The sequence below is a fragment of the Schistocerca gregaria genome, chromosome 2 (genome assembly GCF_023897955.1).
Source record: "Schistocerca gregaria isolate iqSchGreg1 chromosome 2, iqSchGreg1.2, whole genome shotgun sequence".
Taxonomy (NCBI): domain Eukaryota; kingdom Metazoa; phylum Arthropoda; class Insecta; order Orthoptera; family Acrididae; genus Schistocerca; species Schistocerca gregaria.
In genome coordinates, this window is record NC_064921.1 from 644,855,220 (window position 1) to 644,877,869 (window position 22,650).

Genomic DNA, 22,650 nt, shown 5'->3' on the forward strand with positions numbered 1-22,650 from the left:
AATGATTTAGAAATAGTTAAAGAAAGAGACCAGAGTGACCACAAATTAAGGAGACTGGTATGTGAAAGGAGGTGGTAGCCATAGAAAACTCACTTAAACCTCATTAAAGAACAAGGGTGACTTACTGTTTATAGTGCTAATAACATAGACAATAAATACAGGCTATTTAAAAAGTCATTTACTATTTCCCACTTGAAGACTTCATTAAGGACTGCCAACTGCACCAATATACATTGAAACATTTCTTGAGGTAAATTTAGTTCATTTGAAACTGATGATCTGTAATCAAGTTCCATACTTTCTGCCTTGCCTGAAACACCCTTGCCGACAAAGCTGGCATTGTTTGTTTAAAACTGGTTATCAATTGTTGAAGTTAATTGATTTTCACTTTATACATCTCAGACTTGGTAAATCCCAAAATGAAAGAGTCCACTGGAGCCAAAACAGGTGTGCAATGAGACCAAGGTCTTCACAAAGCACAGCCAATCCATTTTCCAGGGAAAGTGGCACTGGTAGTCCAGGATAGTGTCAGCAACAACAGCTGTTTGTCTTCTGCTGTGTACATTCTTGTATATTACCTGTAAAAGGTCAATTTTTTATATAAGACAGAAATGGTAAGGAACTTTATAAAAATCCTGTGTAATGCTTTTGTCAACACATTTCTTACGCTTCTTGAAAGTTGCTTTCCATTAGAATGTCCTTGCTAAAAGTATGTGGTGCAAGTAAGGTAGCTGATACCAAGGACAAAATTTAACAATATTGTCAGTCATGAAGGAAGTGTCTGGCCAACAACACAGGGTCAATACACAGTAAAAATGTTTTTGTTATTGATACATCATAAATGAGCTCATTATTTATCAATCACTTTCTGCATATATCAGGTGAATCAAACAAAAACTTAATTTCAAAAAAAAAAGGAAGGTTAGTGATTAATGTCTCAGAGACAAAGCACAACTTCAGATCAAGGAAGAATAGGACAGGAATCAGCCATGCCCTTTCCAAGGGACCATCCTAGAATCTGCCATATACAACTGACAGAAATCATGGCAATCCTAAATCTGGATGGGGATATGAACTGTTGTCCTCCCATATGTGAGTCAATGTGCTAACCACCACACTACCTTGATTGGTAAGACTTTCTAAGACAATGGCTTCACAAGACTGCTATCTGAAATACTCTTTTGTGATACTGACAAGGGGTACATTGAGTCAGTAATTAAATTTCTGAAGACAAAGGTTCTCATGGATTTGATGGGATATCTAGCAGGATACTAAAGCACTGTGTTGCTGATGTTAGCCCTGTACTAATCTATGTTTGTAGTTTTTCCGGTAATTTTGTATAATTTGCTGTCAGATATACAGTTTGGTTTTACAAGTAGTTTAATGACAGAAAATGCTATATGTTCTTTCCTCCCTGGATGAATTAAATAAGAAGTTGCAAATATTAGGCATCTTCTTAGATTTAATTAATACATTTGATTGCGTTGATCACAAAATATTACTGCTCAAGTTGGACCATTATGGAATAAGAGGAGTCACTCACAATTCATGATTTTGATATTTGAAGAACAGACAGCAAAATGTCAGTCTCCACAACAATGAGGAAGGCTATAATGTGCATCTGACTGGAGGTCAGTTAAGCGGAGGTGGCTTAGGAGTCAGTGCTGAGACTAATACTTTTTCATGTATAATGATATGCCATCTAATGTGACAAGTGATTCTAAAATATTTCTGTTTGCTGATGACACTAGCTTTTTAGTGCAGGATGTTGAGTGTAACATAGGCAGTGTGTCAAATAGTGTAGTTCAAGACTTTAGAAAGATCATGACTTGTAGAAAATAAATCACAGTTAAATGACAGAAAGACTCAGTTTATACTAACACAAAGCATGTAACAGTGACATTTTTATTACACAGATGGGCCATGTGATTAGTGAGTGTGAACAACCCAAATTAGTTGGTGTTCAGATAGATGATAAGCTCTCATGGAAGACCCATATTTAGGACCATGATCAAAAACTGAATGTTGCTTTATATACCGTTAGTTCAGACTCTGCAGTAAGTACTAGTGCAACACAAAAATTAATCTCCTTTCCTTATGACATACAGTGTTATATTCTAGGGTAACTCTTCCCATCCACAAAGAGCATTTTTGGCCAGAAATGGACAGTTTGAGCAATATGTGGTATAATTTCACAAAACCTTATGTAAACTCCTGTTCAGGAATCTGGGAAGTCTGACTTTGGCCTCTCAAAATATGTTTTCTTCAATGTCTTTTGCTGTTATCAATATGGACTTATTCCCAAGAATTGGCAGCTTTCTCTCAGTTAATACTCGGTGGAAATCCATTCTGCATTTGGGTTACACCTCCTGGACTAGGGTGCAAAAAGGTATACAGTATTCCACTGAATCCATTTTCAATAAGTCGCCACAAGAGCTAAAAAATATTAGCAGTAATATTTACAGTTTCAAGTCTAAATTGAAGAATTTTTTCATGGACCACTCATTCTATTCTGTCAGGAAGTCAGTGGAAAAGTTTAAGCAAATTCCAGAGTTATATTGTTGATTATGCTAACATATAATCAGGATACTGTCAACTGCATAGGTTTCACATCATTTTTTTAATTAATTTTTTCTGATGTGATTTCATCAATTGACTCATTCCATGATCATGGAGACTGGCTCTTCAATTTAGTGCTACGGAACTAGGCATGTAAATAAAAAATTGACAATGAAGCATCCAGTATTGTTGGATTTTGGGAACATGTAGAGGGAGTGTTAGTGGGGGGGAGGGGGGTCACTGAAGTGAGGGGGGAAGGAGAGATGGATCAGAGGAGAGGTCTTAGGATGAGACAAAGAATTTGTATAGTAGTGAAAGGTTGTGTTGATTGGTCTTCTGGTTTAGAATCACTATGGCAGTACTTATAGGTGAAGAAATCAGTCAGCTGGCTGACAACTTCTGCCAAGAAGTCTTTGTCATTTATTATGACAGTAGTGGAGCCTTTATCCACAGGGAGAATGATTAAATCAGTGTTGGTCTTGAGGTTGCAGCTGTCTGTTGAATGCATGTGTCCTGGGGAAGGACGGTGAGTCCAAATAGGACGTAAGAAATTCCTGGATCTTTACAGTGGGTGATTAGGTGGGGGGGGGGGGGGGGGGGGGGGAGGGTTCTGGTTGGATGTGTTTTGGTTGTGGTGGCACCCTACAACCAAAACAAGATGATTTTTGATTATAGAGCACACCAGCCCAAGGAAATTTCATCACTTGTGAAAACAAAAAGTGAAAGCTAATGTAAAATGTAACTTAATGTGAACTAGCAATCTGAAGATGAACCTGTCAGTTAGAAACAGGTAATGGCACAATTTAAATATATAAATGGCATTGTAAGAAGTGGCTGTTTGCTGTTACCTTCTATGTAAGAGTCACACTATATTTTGTATGCAGCCAATGGATCAGAATGTCACTTTTCAACAAAACACCATTAAGTTTTGCTGTTTATGTTATGGAACTCTTTTCATAAATATCAGTTCTTGATGTCACAGAAAGTGATCATGAGAATTAGCTTCATAACTCAATATTTTTAGCCTCTCTCATTTTATTTTCTATTCTTCTATTTTCATTTAGTAAATTTTTTGTTCCTGGTTCTTCTCTCTATTGATGATTTATTGCTCCCTTATATTCTTCATATTTTTTTAATCAGATTGTGATGTTCAGTATCATATATATTGGAATAAGGCCTCATAACTCCTTAAGAATTGTTGTAATGCATTAATAGTGTGATGTACCATATGTTATTGAGTGGTGACCTAAAGATTGGATGGGAGCTACTGTCATCAATTTGCTCACTTGATTACTTTTTCACACTCTCCAATATCATCAGATTTCATTTCTCAAAGTTGTAGTTATCACTGGATGTCAAGAGTACAATATCCAAGTCTTTAAATAAATGTGACACTTCTCAGAAATAACTTCCTTTTACAATGATCTTGTAATAAATTTTTGTAACTTGGAACACCACAAATGCACCATTATGAAAAATTTCAAAAACTGAACAGCTTCTTTCTTGTCTTTGTGATGTCACTGCAACTGTCACAACCATGTCTCCAACTCAGAACCCAATGACAGAGAATAAATTTCCCATATAGCAGATATCATGAAATGTTGTGAGATTGCCATCATTGTCTGAGCCTGCAGATATTCCACATCCATCCACTCCAGAATTTCTGCACGTAAGGAAACAATCTTTGAACAGCATATTATAGTAGCTCATGACTTAAATGAAACTTTGATGGTGATGTCTATCATTCATCATCTTGTTAGATGCTGTGCAACACATCACTTTACCAAAGTGATATGTGACACTACAATACATAATAATTTACTTCACTGACTTTATGCTCATTCCTAACTGAACTTCACGTGCCGCAGTGATACAGACATCTGAAATATGGGGAGATACCATGTCACCTATTGAGAACCCAGACTAAAACATGATTCTTGAACACGAATAGCAACCTTTTCAGTAGCTAGAGGGGTAAGAGTCTAGATGATTGACCAGTATGGCCTTGTAACATTAAGCTAAGATGGTCTTGCTACACTGGTACTGTTGCACAACAGAAAGAAAGAGAAAACTACAGTCATTTTACTCCATGAAGACATGGAGTTCCACCTCATGGTGACATTATCTTGAATAATATATTACAGAAGTGAAATACTCTCTCCTTTGGATCTCCAGGCAGGGACTACTCAGGAGGATTTTGTCATAAGAAAAAATAAAATAAAATATACATGTTTTCCATCCCTTACTGGTGTTGGTCAGCTGGAAAGAAGAAAGATTAGAGTTTAATGTCCAGTCAGCAGTGAGATCATTAAAGAGCAGCACAATTTCAAATTGGGAAAAAATGTTGAAGAAAATCAGTAATACACTTCCAAATGGAACATTCTGCCCTTAAGAGATTTAGGGAAATCAAAGAAAACCTAAATCTAGATGACTGTACAAGGATTTGAGTTGCTAATTTTCCAAATACATGTCAATATCTTACAATTGTGTAACCTTACTCTGTAATATGTAAATGAACTTGTGAAAAGACGTAGAGGGGTCAAGGGTAGGTACTGTGGAAATTAATGAAGTGTGATGGAAGTAAGAAAAGGATTTCTCTTTACATGAGTCCAAGCTTATCAACACAAAATCAAAGAGGGGTAATGTAGAAATAGTTCTAGTAATTAACAGAAAAAAGGAATGTAAGTGAACTATTATGAACAGAATAGTGAACTCACTGTCATAGACAAGATAGATACAAAGCTCCTGACTCACCACAGTTGTACCGGTACAACTGCAAGTGGTGGTCATAAAGTTTTAATTATCACCTCAAAAAAATATAAAAGTGCATAATTAATTTCTGTTTGTTTTCAGATACAGATAAATCTCATTGTATCGGTATAAGATATGTTTGGCAGAATCACTATGCATACCAAATTCTGAGAGTAATTTTTTATGTAAGATATGGAGTTAGGTCTTCATTTACTGATATATTAAGTTTAAAATTGCAGAGTTTCTTAATATTTTTAACGAAAATAACCATTATTGTCTTTCTGAAATGCTTTTTAATGTAAGATTAATAAATTTAACACTGAAAAACACAGTAATACCCTAAAATAATTTTCCATCTACAAATTAAATAGCCTCCGGATCATCGGAAGAATCTGACGATGCTATAGTCAGTTCATTTGCCATTACAAATTTCTTTACATGCAAATCTTCATTGCTCAGATCCTCGGAATGAGAGCTTAGGTGACAAACATCCTCTTCATCAACATTAGTGAATCCAATTTGGCATGGAATGTCCACAATTTATCTCATTGAAATGAAGATTTCATTTCATCTTCTAGCACTGACACAGCATCAGTTTTCTCCCTAAACCATTCACACTTTTAGGAGCTACATAACATCAACCACTATCTGAATATTAAATTGTCACCAGAAATTCTTGATGGTAAGTTTGTTATCTGAATCACATTCTTTTATGAGAATGGAGTATGTTTTATGCAGATAGTATGCCTTGAATATAGAAATAACTACCATGCTATGTGCTGCAGGATAGATGTAGTATTTAGTGGCAGAAGCAGGACTCCAATGTTTTTATTTGAATCAATAATGAAAAGTGGGTAGGTGGAAACATTACCAAGGAGGAGAATTCTGAAAGTGATTTTTTCTTTCTCACAGTAGGCCTTCAATTTTCTATTCAATTTACTAACGAAATAGTCACTGAGAATAACAGAATTTGCTGAATCTTGTTTATTTCACCTCCAAAGAACAATTTACCATATGATATGCCATTTTATCAACAGGCTGTGCTGTTTTGTTTCAACTCTTTTATTGGTGTGCTTCAGTAGGGCCTACAGTGACAGGCATTTCAGTGTGTGCCAGGACTGCTGACATGTATCAGCAAACACACAAAAAGCTTAATTACATAAGTGTATTTTTTCATGTGGGTGAGTAAAATTATGTAACTACCTCTCATGTACATGACCACAAACTTCACAGTGAAGATGAATAGATTACAAAATATGAATCACGAAATAACAGACATAGTTTGGTACAATAAGAGAGAAGAAACTGGAATTTGATATTGAGAAAACAAAGAAAATGAAAAGTAGTAGGATAACATGAACTAGAGGGAAAAATTATGAAACAAGAAGTTGCCAGGTAGTATTTTACTTAGTGCAGAATTTAACAATTGAAAAAAGTTGAAAGTAATGAAAGAATGTTAAATTAAAATCTAATGGTGATGTATTGTGTCTATGATGTGCTGCTAGATCTGTTTTGCACTCCTAAATACAGTAACAGTCAATTTGATTAATACATGAATATTCAGTGACCTTACAGAGGAGGTAGAAAAGAGGATGATATTTTTGATATTTTTGTGAAATGCTGTTGAGGAAGTTTAGAGAACCAATGTTTATGCTAGACTGTAGAGTGACTCTAGTGACTTCTATATTCTTCTGACTTAAGGGCCATTAGGACAAAACAAGGAAAATTAGGGCTCACAGAGAGGTGTATGAACACTCATTTTCCCCTCAGCCCCTGCTGAAAAGGAAATGATTAATAATAGTAGTCTACATAATACCCTCCTGTGAGCTCTACAGTGGCTTCCACATTATTGTCCTTTTTATTCCCGTTGGCTGAACTTCAGGGAGAAGATTCAGATGCACAATGCTTTTTTGTCTCTATGCCAAATCAGTACACATTTCATTACAATGTTCATCATTATTTCTGATCTATTAAACAACTGTTGACAGATCGACATAGTAAGTTTGTAAGATGGACCTGTGTTTCTGACTGCAAACCATCTTGACACAAATTCTAATTAGAAATCTTAGAACTGAGGAGATCATATATACACTGACATGTATATTCCAAAGGCCACTGCAAAGAGAATGTCGTGGGTTTTTCATACCAGTGTTAGTTGTTTCCTGTCCCATACCATTTGTTTATTGAGCATGTGATTAAAAAACTGTGTATGTCTCTGTGCACATATTAAAGTTCCTTACTCTATTTTCATGAATCCTACATGAGATATACGTTGGATGCAGCAGCACTGTTACACTGTCTTCATCCAAAACTGCTTCCCTAATTTTTTTCAACAGGTTTTTGCTAGAACAAAGTCATCTTTCTTAGAGATATTCCTATTTAAGACTGTTCCACATTCATATGGGCTATACAAAGCTGTTATGAGCCTATAAATTTGCCTGTGAATTGGTTTCACGTCTGCTATCATGTCTATTTGGTAGAGGCCCCCTAATCTGGAGCAGTACTCTAGAATTCGAAAACCTTTTAATGCAAAATTAATAAGCTTAAAAATTTAATAAGGAAACACACAATACCCCACTAAAATAATTTTCATTAAGTCCATCTACAATCTAAATAGCCTCTGGATCAGCTATGTTGGAAGACTCTGATAGTGCTATAGTCAGTTCATGCTAGAGTGATGTATGCAGATTGCTTACTTAACACATTTATTGCGCTTTCCCAGAACCCTTCCAATAAACTTAAACCTTTCAATCACCTTTCCTACTATAGATTTAACATATTCCTCCCATTCCGTATCACTGCTTAGTATTGACCTTACATACACTCTTAAGGGAAAAAAAGGATGTACCACAAAGGAATTACAGAACTATCCAAACTGAAAAGAAATTGATAGATGTGATATACATGTACAGACAAGCAAATGATTAAAGTTTCAGAAAAATTGGATGATTTATTCAAGGGAAAAAGAATCAAAAATTGAAAAGGCTAATAACACATTGGACCATCTCCGGTTCTTATGAAAGGAGGTATTTCACTTGGCACTGACTGATAAGAGTTGCTGGCTGTCCTCTGGAGAAATACTGAGACAATCTCTGTCCAATTAGCACTTTGGAGCAGTGAAATCTTAGGCTGATTGGAGGGCCCTGCCCATAATGCTCCAAACATTCTCAGGTGGCGAGATACCTGGTGACCTGGTTGGTCAAGGTAGGGTTTGGCGAGCATGAAGAAAGCAGCAGAAAATATTTCCATGTGTGGTTGGGCATTATCTCACTGAAATATAAGCCCAGGACGGCATGCCTGATTGGCAGCAAAACAGGGCACAGAACACTGTTGACACCCCACTGTGCTGTAAGGGTACTGTGGATGACTACCAAAGGGGTCCTGTTACAAAAGGAAATGGCATCCTAGACCATCACTCTCAGTTGTGTAGCCATGTAGTGAGCGACAGTCAGATTGGTATCCCACTACTGATTGGGCCATGTCCAGACATGTCTTCGCTACTCGTCAGGGCTGAGTTCAAAGTGGGACTCACCACTGAAGATACTTCTGCTCCATTCAATGAGATAGTAGGCTGAAAATGTGTCTAGAGATGCCTTGATAAGCTGTGGGATACCATTGTGGCTGTCACCCACCATACAGTCCGACAACCAGTAGTGATGTTCTACGACACTGTTTCTTTTCAAAGCAGGCCCCATTTGGTACACATCCATGGCACCCTTACAGCTCCAAGTGTGTCAATGATATTCTATGTTCCATTTTGTTGCCCTTCTTGCCAAGCCATCCTGTGCTTATATTTCAGCAAGATAATGTCCATCTGCACACATCAAGAGTTTTTACTACTTGCCTTCATGCTTGCCATGTGCTGCCTTGGCCAGGAAGGTCGCTGGATTCCTCCCCATTTGAGAATTTTTGTAGCATTATGGGCGGACCCTCCAACCCCTTCACGATTTTGATGATCTAACGGGCCACTTGGATAGAATTTGGTATGATATCCCTCAAGAAGTGGACCAATGCACTACTGACTTGCTCAATTTGTCAAGCTCTTTCTCTTGAACAAATAAACCAATTTTTCTGTAATTGCAATCATTTGTTTGTCAGTTCATGTACATCACATCTATCAATTTCCAACCCATTCAGGTAATTCCAACATGGCATATCGTTCTTTGTTTTCTTTTTTTCCATCTAGATTGTATTTACTGGTTGTGATTGGCTCCAGAAGATCACCACTAACCTTGTAACTGAATCTTTATTTTCTTTTGTAGATGCTGTTGCATTTATTCAGATGTGAAGGGAGATGCTATTCATTAGACCAAGTTAAAATTTTGTCCATGTTTTACTGCATTTGCAAATGATTGTTGAACAAGGATAATTTTGTGTGATTTTTCTCCCTGCTTATTAGCTTGCTGAATCAGTAATATTTATTACTGTCTGTGTCCTTACTTAACAAAACTTTTGTTCAGCTCTCATTATCTCACACTATTGATAATAACAGTTATTAAATTGTTGTACCACAATCTGCTCACATGTAGTGCTCCTTAGAGTAAGTTTGAGAACAAATAAAAAAATTCAGCAACAAATGAAGTATTATAATTGTTCACTGAGTTCTAATTGTCTTTTGAAGCTTAACTTTTGGTGAGATCATAAGCACACTTTCTAGATTATAAGAGGTTGTACTATTCTTAATTTCAGCCACCAGAACCTCACCTTCACAATGGAGAAATTATTGGATATTACATAGGTTACTGTGTGAGAAACTCAACAGAATCAATGCATTACAAGACATTTGAAGTAATTCCAGGGATGGACCTACATACAAAACTCACAAATTTGCTCAAATTCACAGAATACAGCATCACGGTACAAGCTTATAACAGAGCAGGAACTGGACCACACAGTCATAGCATCATTGTGTCAACTGATGAAGATGGTAAGGGTTCAAATTATCTTCCCACATAATAATTAGTTTTAAAACAATTACTAACAAAGAGATAGAGGGGCTGGCCAGTACTTACCTCAGCTCAGTACAGCCGATAGAAACACAAAAAACAACCGAAAATTTAAGCTCCTAGCTTTCGGAATAAATGTTCCTTCATCAGGGAGGAGAGAGGGGAAAGAAAGGGAAGAAGGGAAAGTGGATTTAGTTACTCACAACCCAGGTTATGAAGCAACAGGGAAAGGTAGCAAGGATGGAGGCATGGTACGACATCCTTAAGCTGTTAAATTTGTTGTTATTTGAACTAAAGTACAAAAAGTTAAAGGTATGATGTATAATTCAGATATTTGTGTACAAATACTGTAATTGTGTGTAATTTTATTGATGCTTGAACATTAGAAACTGTACTATTGCAGCAAGAGCAAGAGGAGAATTTGAGAAAACATTAATTGACTTACTGCAATGAAAACTACAGTGGGTTAAATATCGTTTTAGTTTCTGTGGAGAAAATTACATCCACTACATAATTATTGACATTGTACTTTACAACCTCAGTCAGCAAATTTTCATGTAACTTTTTTATGTAGTGCTAGAGCAATTCCTACCAAACACAACGAGGGGGGAGAAGAGTGCACACATGCGTGTGTGTGTGTGTGTGGTTTTTATGAGCTTGAAACGGAAGACATAAGATTTTACTGAAAAGTAGCTTTTATATATGCAGCTCAGCACCTCCTCTATTTAGTGAACAGTGTTCTATACTCTGTTACTCCGGTGGGTCTGGTTAGTGCGCCTGGCAAACAGTACATTGCTGAACAATCTAAAACCTAATTGTCCCTAAAGGCCAGCAGATTTAGTGGCATGCCAGGTACTTCATCTGAGAATTCCCCAATCGAACTGCTGCATGAGCGGAAGGACAAGACGTTGGAGGGAGAATGTTATCACCACCCAACAACAGTCATTATCTTCTGGAAGGAACATCAGGGAATAGAGCTCTTGGCAACAGAGTGTTTGCAAAGGGACTTGATATTATTTTTTGGAACTGCTGAAGGCTGAAGTGTTATATGTTATTGGTGATGAGTGTGGAAATGCTGAAGAATATATCTATTTCAAAGCTCGGAAAAACCATTTATTGGAATAACCTTAAAAATTAACTGACTAACAACTCTCTGACCATTCACTATTTCCTGGTGCAAGGCCAATGACTTGGGACCAGCAGCATACTCCATGGAGACGAGATCAACAACCCACAAATAAGATAATTACAAATTTAGAACTATAGTTGTAATGTGGCACTCAATATAAACTAACTACAAAATAATAGCCCGTGTCTTGTTTGAAGATATATTATTGAACAGGCTGTAGTGAAGAACCCATTCAGCTTTGCTGATGAAAGAATCAGGGTAAGACACATTGGATCTGCACTGGAGATCTTGGAAGGCCAATCTGATGAGATATATTGCAGTACCTGTTAAAGAAGTGGGTGACACCTAAACACTGAAACAATATCTAGGAAATTGTAGGGAACTCATCAAGTAGTTGCTCTAGGTTGTTGTCAATCCTGAGCTGGAAGTGTCTAAGTTAACTGAATATAGGAATTTGTCAAATAGAGCCCCCATTGACAGCTGTCATGCACCATACAAACTGGCAAACTGAACTTCAGTTTCAGACAGAAAGTGACACGAGTAGTTTATGATCACGTAAGTGAAATTTATGGACACCAAAGATGATACCCAGTACTTTCTTTGCAATATGAGAATAATGTACCTGTGGAGAATTAAGGCTCTTTAACATAAACATGGTTGGTCTCACTGTACCATCATCAAACTGAGAGATAACAGTCCCGACACCTTGCTGGGAAACATATGTTACCAATACCAGTGGCAGATGGAGTTGGTAAGTCATGAAATAGATTGCTGATTGGAGGGCTGATTTTAATGTCTGGAAAGCCCAATGGCACTCTATGGACCACTGAAAAAGAAAGTTTATTTAACAGGTGGGCTGTGGAAGCTGTGTGTTGAATAAATCACACATAATAATCCACTTTTTCTAGAAATACTTGAATGTTCTTATTGGATTTAACCACAGGCATGTTCTGAGTGTATTCTATGATGGGCTGACGGCAGTCTTCACTGAGTATATAACCTAAATAAATGACTGCTCATTGAAAGAAAGTGCACTTGGAAATGTTACATTTAAGCTCTTTCTGAGCTAGGACCATGAAAACCAGACACAGAGTGTCTTGTAGTTTGTACAAGAAACCTCTGGAATATGGTGGGGATTCTAGTTACTCCAAAAATTTATCATATTTATACAGTCCAAACTGGAGACTAATTTCTTACTGATTCATTGTGATGAGGCAACAGAAAATATGCCTCCATTATCTCAATGTTGTTTACCTTCTAAAAGTTCAAAAAAACAGTTCATTTGGATGAGGCAATGGATAAGAATCAGTGCCCACTCAAGCATTAATGGTTTGCCTCAAGTCTTCACACAAGTGGAGAAAGCCTCCGGATTTCCTGACCACCACTAATAACAAAGCCCATGGACTCTACACGAAATGGGAGATAAAATGTATTATTGTTCTAGCCTATCTAGTTCAATCTTAACCTCATCCTTAATGGCCAATGGAATCAAGCATGTTTTCCATAATATCAAATTCACCTTCGGCTTTAAGGCAATGTGGACTTGAAAATCAACCACTTTCCCCACACCAGGTTTAAATGGTTGTGCAAACTGAGTTCTATGTATAAACATAGCAACAGAGTGTTCTGAATGAGTTGAGGAGTGCATTTCATAATGTAATGAAAATCTCAACTTGAGATATGCACATTGGGGCCAAATATATTCTTGTCCGATAGATCTGCCACGACCAAAAATGATAATGGCCAGAACACCTGATTATAAGTCACTGTCAGTTTCCTCTAAAACAGTGTGGCCATATGCCCACCATTCTGACTGCACTTCACCAAATGAGGGGGCACACACTCTAAAGTACGCACACTGGTTTATAACCAAGACTAGTGTGTGAGAATTGAAAAGAAAATCACTAGGCCGCCTTGCACTGTTGCCTGTGACAAAATTTTATATGGTGTTAGCATCTGACCACTACTTGAAATGTTATTAATTTGAATCTCTGCTGCCAGCTGCCCTCTGCCCTACAACATACTTCCACATTGTAACCTCTGTGTTAGCCCTTATAACACTTTGTTCTCATGATGATGACACTGACATCTGGAATGCAAGAAAAAACAGTCTGGGAGACTGTGAAACCAAGTTTATCACCACAAACAATGACTGGTACTAGCCAGCAACTGTGGAGAACACTACTACTGAATGGAACTTGTTTACTGAAACCTGGTGAACTATACCACCATGGCTCTGGAGTCAAATGCAAAGTGTCCAAGTCTACTAAAAAAGTTTCAAAAGCATGTGCAGTTCACAATACTTCAGCCAGGGAGTGATCAGACTGTCTTAAGGTTTATGCATGGATCTCCTTATCTGAGGCAATGTGATTCACTACAATATGTATTAAGCTTTCTGCATATGATTTACAACACCCACATATGAATTTACATTCTCAATACCACACCTGAAAATCTGCAACTCAAGATGCATAACTTATAGCATCTGCCTTGCAATGTTGTAAGAATTTTAGTCTTGTCACTATCACATGCCTCTTGTTGAAAAAAATGATCACATAATAAAGAGAATATTGCAGACTACAGTAACAAAGGAGCTAACTTATGAATCAAGTAATTTAGCTGAGGATTCATAGACAACAAAAGGGCCCTTAGGTGATATTGACATTTAATATCATTTGTCTGAAATGGTAGCAGGGTGTTTTTTTGGCATACTTCCTTGAGTGTTATTAACACGTTTGCTGCGAGTGATGCTTCTAAGCATTTCCGAAATCAACAAGCCAGTGCAGCTGATGCTCATAAGCTTTTTCCGTGATCAACATGTCAGTGTGGGTAACACATATAAGCAGCACATTCACTAGCTGAGTACTCAGTTTAGTTTATTCAGCTGTGCATTCGTGTTAGTACAAGCAATCACTGAAATACCACGTAATGTTTTCCTGTCTGCAGTTGTGTGTTTTCGTCTTTAGTCTTCTGTGCTGTGCATTGTTAGCAATGGTGTCGAATCAACCGACAATGGGGCCTTCTATCCCAAAACAGAGTAGGAAGAGTGAACAATGAACAATGAATATGTTTCGCAACAGTTCGGAATTGGACAACAATGACAAGGAAATCGGCGATACAGAACCCACACTCACAGAAGCAAGCAAACCAGGTGTGACTTGGCATGATGGGCCACAAGAGATGCATTATCATCCATTTACAAAAGCAAAACGTTTGCAGATAAATCCTGCTGGCAATATACCAATGGGTTTCTTTAGGTTACTGGTTACAGATAACATACTGCAGCTCGTAGCTGATGAAATGAACAGTAATGCATGCAATATACCTGTATTTGCAAGCAGAAATGTGAAAGAGGGCTCTAGGATTAGTACCTGTAAGTATAGGAGAAATACTAGTCTTCCTGGGTATTTCATTACATATGGGTATTGTCAAACATGCTCGATTACAAGACTACTGGAAGAAAGACCCACTGTTCAAAAATAGAGAAATAGCGATGAGTATGGGACAGATATTTGCTCATCTTATGCTCACTGCATTTTACGAAAAATCCCGAGTAAGGAGACATGAAACCAGATGATCGACTATATAAGGTACGCCCTATATTGAATTAGTTTAACAACAGAATGTGTCAGGTGTGTTGTCCAGGTAGGGATATACCTTTAGATGAATGAATGATTCTTTGGAGGGGATGACTGTCATTTAGACAATATATAAAGAACAAAAGGAATAAATATGACATCAAATTGTACATGCTAAATAATCCAGACAGTTTCATAAATAAATGCGTGGTGTACACGGGGATGCATAGTGATATGGGGGGGGGGGGGGGGGGGGGAGAAAGGCATGCTGAAAAGATAGTATTACATTTGTTGGAAAAGAAGCTGCATGTTGGTCATCATGTTTACATGGAAAATTTTTACAACAGCTTTGCTTTACCTAAATCCCTGTTGAGTGCAAAAACACATTGCACCAGGACACTAAGGGTAAATAGTAGAAATACCCCTAAAGATGTGGTATGCACAAAACTGGGGAAAAGAAACACTATTGCACGATATTTGGACAGCGTAATGATCGGCAAATTGAAGGATAGATGAGAGGTATCCTATATTTCCACAGAATATCCTAATACAATGGAACATGTGCAGAATGTACGCCAGCAAATAGTCTCTAAACCACTGCCAGTTATCAAATATAATAGTTGTATGTCTGGGACCGATAGGTAGGACCAGATGTTGTCGTATTATTTGTGTGAACAAAAGACTATATGCTGGCCAAAGGAACTATTCTTCCATGTAGTTGACATGCTAACGTTCAATTCACATTACCTATATAATAAATACTCTCAGGGCACAAGATGACATTGTATTATTATAGAATACAAATAATAAAGGGAGTACTTCCACCAATGGACATTACAAAAGGTGTGTGTTATAAATATTTTAGACACACACGTCTTTCGAAAGCGGGATGCAACTAAAGGGAAGAAGCAGGTTATGAGAAAGCAATGCACAATTTATACAGAACGGGGCAATAATGTGTCCAAACAAACTTGGATTCTGTTTGAACTGCTGCACAATTACACATCTGTAATAGAATGGGATGTCGTATCTTCAGAGGCAGATCTGTTCGTGTTTGATTTATAAAGTGTTTGTATTTGTTTTATTTGATAGCCAAGTAAAATGTACTTACTATGATTGCTCAGAACATGAGGTTTCTGTACAGTATGTGGACTTATTTGTGGTTTGCTATAAAAACATCACCTCTACACCTTGCAAACTTATTTGTTGTAGAGTTTCCATAGCACCACATTGCTGATGAGTCCTGTTTCTTTTTCTCCATTTCATAAATCTTTTGGTGTTTTCAGACTGCTCCTGATGGAGCAGATTTATAGCTTGTTTGAATTGCATTTTCTTTCCAGTTTGAAGTAAAATCAAAAAATCAGAGGCATTGTTAGAACTGTTTGCAATAAAAGCATATAACACTTATAAGCATCAGACAGCATGCACCATTTATCACACGACTGGCATGCAGCTAAAGTGTACTTGTATTTCTATATCTAGCTCCACCTCTTGCACAGACATTATATTTGCTGTCAATATTATGTACCTACACAACATGAACATACAGGTTTTGCAGGGGTATGTTTTCAGCTCTCAGCTCATGTGTGCTTACAAGCATCTGCCTAGAGCATTAGCGGCCCGCACTGGTGATCACAGCGAATGTGTTAAATGGTTGAAATACCTTGGTTACTGGTCGCACCTGCAACTTCTGTCGTGGTGAACATGATCAGGTTCTGATGTTGGATTAACCAATGCTGCCACAGTTGGAGAAATCTGATGTTTATGGTAGCACTTGGTGAATCGAAACTGTGCTTGCTTTGTCACCAGTGTTACAACCTTCACTTGGGGCCAACAATGTTTAGTGAACACAATTAATTTTTGTAACAGTAAAGTAAAATTGTCTGTTAGTCCACAAAGTCAATAGTTAACAGTTATTGTTGGTATATTCATGTGAGCCACAATATAAATTAATATGACATAGTCCTTGATTAAGTTGTATAAAAGCACTACTTAGCTGATAAACATGTGATTAGTAATGGAAGTTCCATGAAACCTTGCAATGTTGCAAACCAAAAATTCAGACGAAGTAGCACTGTCCACACAGTAAAAAGTCATAATGGTGGTAGTCTACATAGGGAGAGAAGTCAAATAAAAGAAATGGGGAAAGAAACTGCACCAGGTATCATTATATTGGCCAACTATGGAAGTTTATGTGACCAGGCTGTGATTTCAGGCGTGTTGGTGGACATAGGTGATGTTACACATATCAATACACCTGTGTCTTCCATTTCCATTTTTGGCACGGGTACTAAATTTTCTACCAACAGATGTTAAAAGAAATTTATTTGCATAGTTCTTTTTTTTTCAGTCTCATCACAGATGTGTGTTGGCTGGGTAATAAAATTTGTGTAATTGTAGTACATGGTAACTTAATTCTGTATATTTACGTGAAGGGATCTGCTCCATCAATCTATATATTACTGCTTACTTTGGGATAATAATTCATTCACCATTGCATTCAGTGCATTCCCCACAATTATTTATTACACACATTTAAAAGTAGTTAATTCCCATTGTAAGAAGGTATTTGTCATCTTATTTCTAGACAACTGATAACAGAAACCAGAAATATTCTCAATCTTCTGTATCACAAGTTAATGCCATCACTGTACTTAATTGATAGATGCAGTGTGATTTTTTTGGAAAAAAGTTAAGTGGTATTCTGAGAAACCAGAAGGAAATACCAAATGTTTAAAAATTATTACTGTGAGAAATTGTAAATACTTTTGTGGCATACCTTAAAGTAAACAAATAATTCAGATTTATGTATAATACCTAGAATTCAGATTAAAAGAGGTACACTGCTGATTAATCTGGTTGTTTAAGCAAGTTCCAAACTGTCATAAAAATATCACTGACATATTCTCACTTTCACTCCTTACTTTTCATGTCTGTAGCCTGCGGTCTTCCTTTCAGAAACCAGCTCTTCACATGAAGAGTTGGGTTGAACAGTTGTAAAGCAGGTCCTGCTAGTTTGATGAACATCAAGTTGGTAACTGTCTTCAGGTGCAGTGATACTCTCTCGCATTCACTGGTGGATATCAATAGGCAGTTAACTGTGTTTATCAGAGGCAATAGAGAAGCTGGGCATTTCTTTTTTTTTCTTTCTTTTTTTTTCCTAGACACTCTCAGAAACCTCTGATTACTTTTCTTTTAGGAAATCTAAACCTTTATATGTTTTTAAATTTTATTCTTCAGCAGCAAAAGTTACTGCACAATTGTCAGGCCAGTAAGAAGAATCCAGTATTTTAGTGCATGGAGAAATATATTCATCCTTAAGTCAGTCTTTCGTTAACTTGCATAACCTTTCATAAAATAATGTTGAGTCATGGGAACTAGGCCAAGCAGTACTTTTCTTTTCATTTTCTTTCTGATGAGAAACCCCCCTTTAATTGTAATACTGTTCCTTTGCTTTTAAAGCATCATTATAATATGGACTACTGTTTACCTTTCTCTCTTCAAACACTCTGAGGTGTGTTTTCATTTTTTTGGTAGCAGTATGAACTGACACCATAGGTCTGCAGCTTTAAACTAAGATCAGGTAACTCCTGTGGCATGTCACACATTAGACCAAGAACCAAAATATAATCAATACTGGTGATTTTCTGTAGAAGACATGAAACTAGTGCCCCATAATTTCTCCAAACTACTGAGACTCTTCTAAAACTAGAGGCAACCCCCTCTGTTAATTTTAAGAATTTGGGTTTCAAATTTTTCTGCGTGTATTCTTAGTTCTTAGGCATTTTTGGTTGATGGTAGAGCTTATGCAGGAAAGATTTACAATGATTGATTACTGAAGGAAAAATTCTTTTATCACCAAACAGCTCTAGCTTATCGTTCCCACAGTGCCACTTTAAAACCTGTGCAAAAGCTTGTTTCAGCAATGCATCTGCAACTTTCTATTTTTCCCCAACATAACTGCCACATCATGAGTGGCAAAAGAAATGAGATTTTCATTTCAAACTCTTGGTGTAAATCTCATGTTTTTAAATTATTCATTGCAGCATTGAATACACGTTCATCCATCATGGATTCTATTTCAATCAAATGGAGGAAAATATAAAAGTTGATTTTGTCACATCAGGTGACATTGTTCGAATATAAATAATCAATGAAGACAATTGGCTGAATGTTGAACTTCCATCAAGCATTTGCTATGTGATTCATTTATATTTTTGATAATCCTGACTATGAATTCTCCAACATATGCTTCAATATGTTGACACATTGCAACCTGGAATGAGGAATTTCTGAACATCAAATTCCAACTCAAAATCATTCAAAAGTTGACCCTTTTTGGAAACTTTGTAGGCAGTTCTGAAAACATTAGGTGGTAATGACTTGTCATTCCCCAGTGCTTTAACGCAGACAGATTCAAAGATTTTTCACTTACTATAGATAATATTTTCAAACCAGCTTTATGGGCTGAACTTTCTTTGTGTTTAAAGATTTTCTTTTGAGATGTGTCATCTGGTTTGTTTTGCGTTCTCCAAAGCATAATGTTGAAATTGTTGACTAATGTTTGAAAATATTCATTTCTTTTTTACTTATTTACTGCCCCAATGACTCAAATTTCTTACAACTTCTACATCCCACTTTCTTGGTTTTTACTATCAACCACTCATTCTTACAGAACTATTCTTTCCATTCCATTGTCCAACAGTCAGAAAGATCGCAATCAACACTACTTAAAGAAGTAGGCACACATGTGAATGGTACATTTTCAGCACACGTGATTTCATTTCACTCTTTTCTTTACTTTGATCATCTCTGCCATTTTCATTGTCAGCCTAAATAACTCAGCTTGATGTTTACTGAAGCTGAGAAATACTGTGTAATCTTAGAATGTATTTTGACTCTGAACCTTTAATAGAATTGCACACTTTGCCTTAACTTCCTCAACACTGAATACGCAAGTGAACAAATAACTTAACAATATTACTGCATAACAATGAAAGCAGTGACTTCTCAAAATGTATTTCAAAATCTGACAGCATTTTTTCTATGGCTTTTAAACATTCATTGCAGAACAGTTTCAAGAATATATGCAGGTCGACATTCTAATTATGCTACAAACAGGCTGTGAGGTTGACTATGAAATACTAAAATGTAGACTTTCACGGCCTAGACTATGAGGTTACCTAAAAGAAATAACAATATACAATTTACAAATGTTCCAGATATAGATAAAATCTAATATCTTTACCTCCTTTTACTAATAAACATTAAAGTGGCTGCATCCCAGAGAGCACTCCCAGAAACTCAGCACTAGATAGATGCACTACAGCAACTCATTGCTTCACCATAGTGCGAATAGGTAGAAAACTCTGTGCTTGCGAATCGACAGTGCTTCTCTCAAATTTGCCAAAGGGAATGACATTGGCATTATTACAGCTCTGTGTCCACTGTAGAACATCACAGCTTATTTCCATTTTGTGCTTGTAATTTTGGTACAATAATTTCCAGCTCAAAATGCATGAATGCTGAGCACATTAATTTTAAACCAGATAGGTCACATTGCACAAATTTATTGAAGTATAATGTTCAAGGTGCCACATTGGTTGCATAATGAATTTGGAGTATGGTTAAAACAGTAACACATGTCAAACAGCTGTGGAATACTCGTAAGCTCTGAAGAATTAAAACAGAGTGTCAGATTGGGATTCAAATCCAGAACCTTCACCTTTACTGGGCAAATGCTGTACCAGCTGAGTGATCCTGTCACTTCTCACATGCAAATGTCAATGTTAAACTGAATATTAAAATAAATTTTTAAGTGAACTAAAAATAATGCAGGAAATTGTGGCTGGGCGACACTTAGGAAACAGTATGGACCCAGGTAACACACTAAAACCTTCTCCTAGCAGGTTAGGGAGAAAGACATTTCACAAATGCTTAAAAACTGTATCACGTTCATCTCATTGTACACTAATGATGAAGTAAATAAAATAGAAAGAAACTTCCCCATGGGAAAAATATATTAAAAACAAAGATTCCAAGACTTACCAAGCGGGAAAGCGCCGGCAGACAGGCACATGAACAAAACACACAAACACACACACAGAATTATGAGCTTTCGCAACTGGCAGTTGCTTCGTCAGGAAAGAGGGAAGGAGAGGGAAAAATGAAAGGATGTGGGTTTTAAGGGAGAGGGTAAGGAGTCATTCCAATCCCGGGAGCGGAAAGACTTCCCTTAGGGGAAAAAAAGGACAGGTGTACACTCGCACACACACACATATCCATCCGCACATACACAGACACAAGCACATGCAGTAGTAATTCTCTGTGACAAGTAGAACAGCCATCACAGTGCATTAGTATTGTTCATGTTTAGTGGTGTTGTTACCAGGTGTGATACGCTATCTAAGGAATGTGAACAGTGCCAGATGTTGATCAGTCATTGTGTAGGATACGGAGGTGCCCTGTACTCGTGTGAGACAACGTTATCAGCAGCTGACAGAGAGTTTTGAAGGAACTGCATCATGGTTCTCCACTGGCTGGTGGAATAATGTAGTTTCCAGATTCATATGATCTGTTGTTGGACTGAGTGGGAATGTGATGACCAGCAGACTTGCCATTAAAGTTCTGATCGACCACCATGAAGGTGGATCACCACAGTCTGCACATCATAAACCCTTCACATCTGTATCGGCCATCCAAGAACAGTTAACAAACTCCCTGCAACATTCTGTTTCACACTGCACAATTGATTTGAGACTAGCAGCAGTTGGACGAAGAAGTTAGCATCCCATCCATAGACTGCCATTAACATCACAATACAAATAGCTGCATTTGGAGTGGTGGCATGACTGGGAAGCATGGACTGCTCATGAATGGCATCATACTGCGTTCAGCAATGAATCACAGTTCTTCGCTATCCTTGATGACTCTCATCAGTAAGTACGGAATTGACCTGGGCAGTGGCTCTATTCTTCCATTGTTTTGAAAAGGTACAGTGACGTTAGACCTCACATAATATGTGGGGAGCCACCGGTTATGACTTCAGGTGATGGCTGGTAGTGATTAAGGAAATCTGATGGCACAAAAGTACATCACAGACGTCCTATTTCCTAATCTATTACCTTCAATGCTACAGTATCATGGTGCAATGATCATCCACACGACATGTCTCTATGAATTGTGTGTATGATGTTGCTGACCTCATATGCCCAGAAAGATTCTCAGACCAGTCCCCAATAGAACACAAAGGGGACCAGCTTGAACATCAACTACAACCTAGTGAAAGTCTCAAGGGTATGAATGTGAAATTACAACAGGTATGAGCCAGTTCACTTCAAGACAGAATGCAATAGCTCAATGAAACCCTTCCCACATGAATCAGTGCTTGCATCCAGGCCACTGGTGGTGCCACATCACACTGATGAATGGGTTCATATTGTCATGCTCTTTGTAAATTGATTCAATGCTGTAATCACTGAAATAATATCACATACTCTCTCAATCCTTGAAGTTTCATTCCAGTTACTTCTCCTCTTCTGGATACTTCAATTGTTTTGTCAGGCAGTATATTTGTTTGCTGGGTGCTTGTGTTGAGCAGATTTAAGATCAATTTCTCAGTGCAAATACATCCCATCTGCTCTAGTGCACTAAATATTGTATGTAATTCTGTGTTACATACAGTAAT

The 22,650-nt window shown here is 37.3% G+C and overlaps 1 protein-coding gene across 1 annotated transcript in view; it reads left to right on the forward strand.

Annotated features, from left to right (window-relative positions):
• The window catches only part of LOC126335916 (Down syndrome cell adhesion molecule-like protein Dscam2), a 217,596-nt gene that overhangs the window by 91,164 nt on the left and 103,782 nt on the right, over positions 1 to 22,650 (forward strand). The window contains exon 10 of the mRNA XM_049999389.1: positions 10,000 to 10,237. Within this exon, the coding sequence (XP_049855346.1) occupies positions 10,000 to 10,237 (238 nt within the window). The remainder of the gene's footprint in view (positions 1 to 9,999; positions 10,238 to 22,650) is intronic.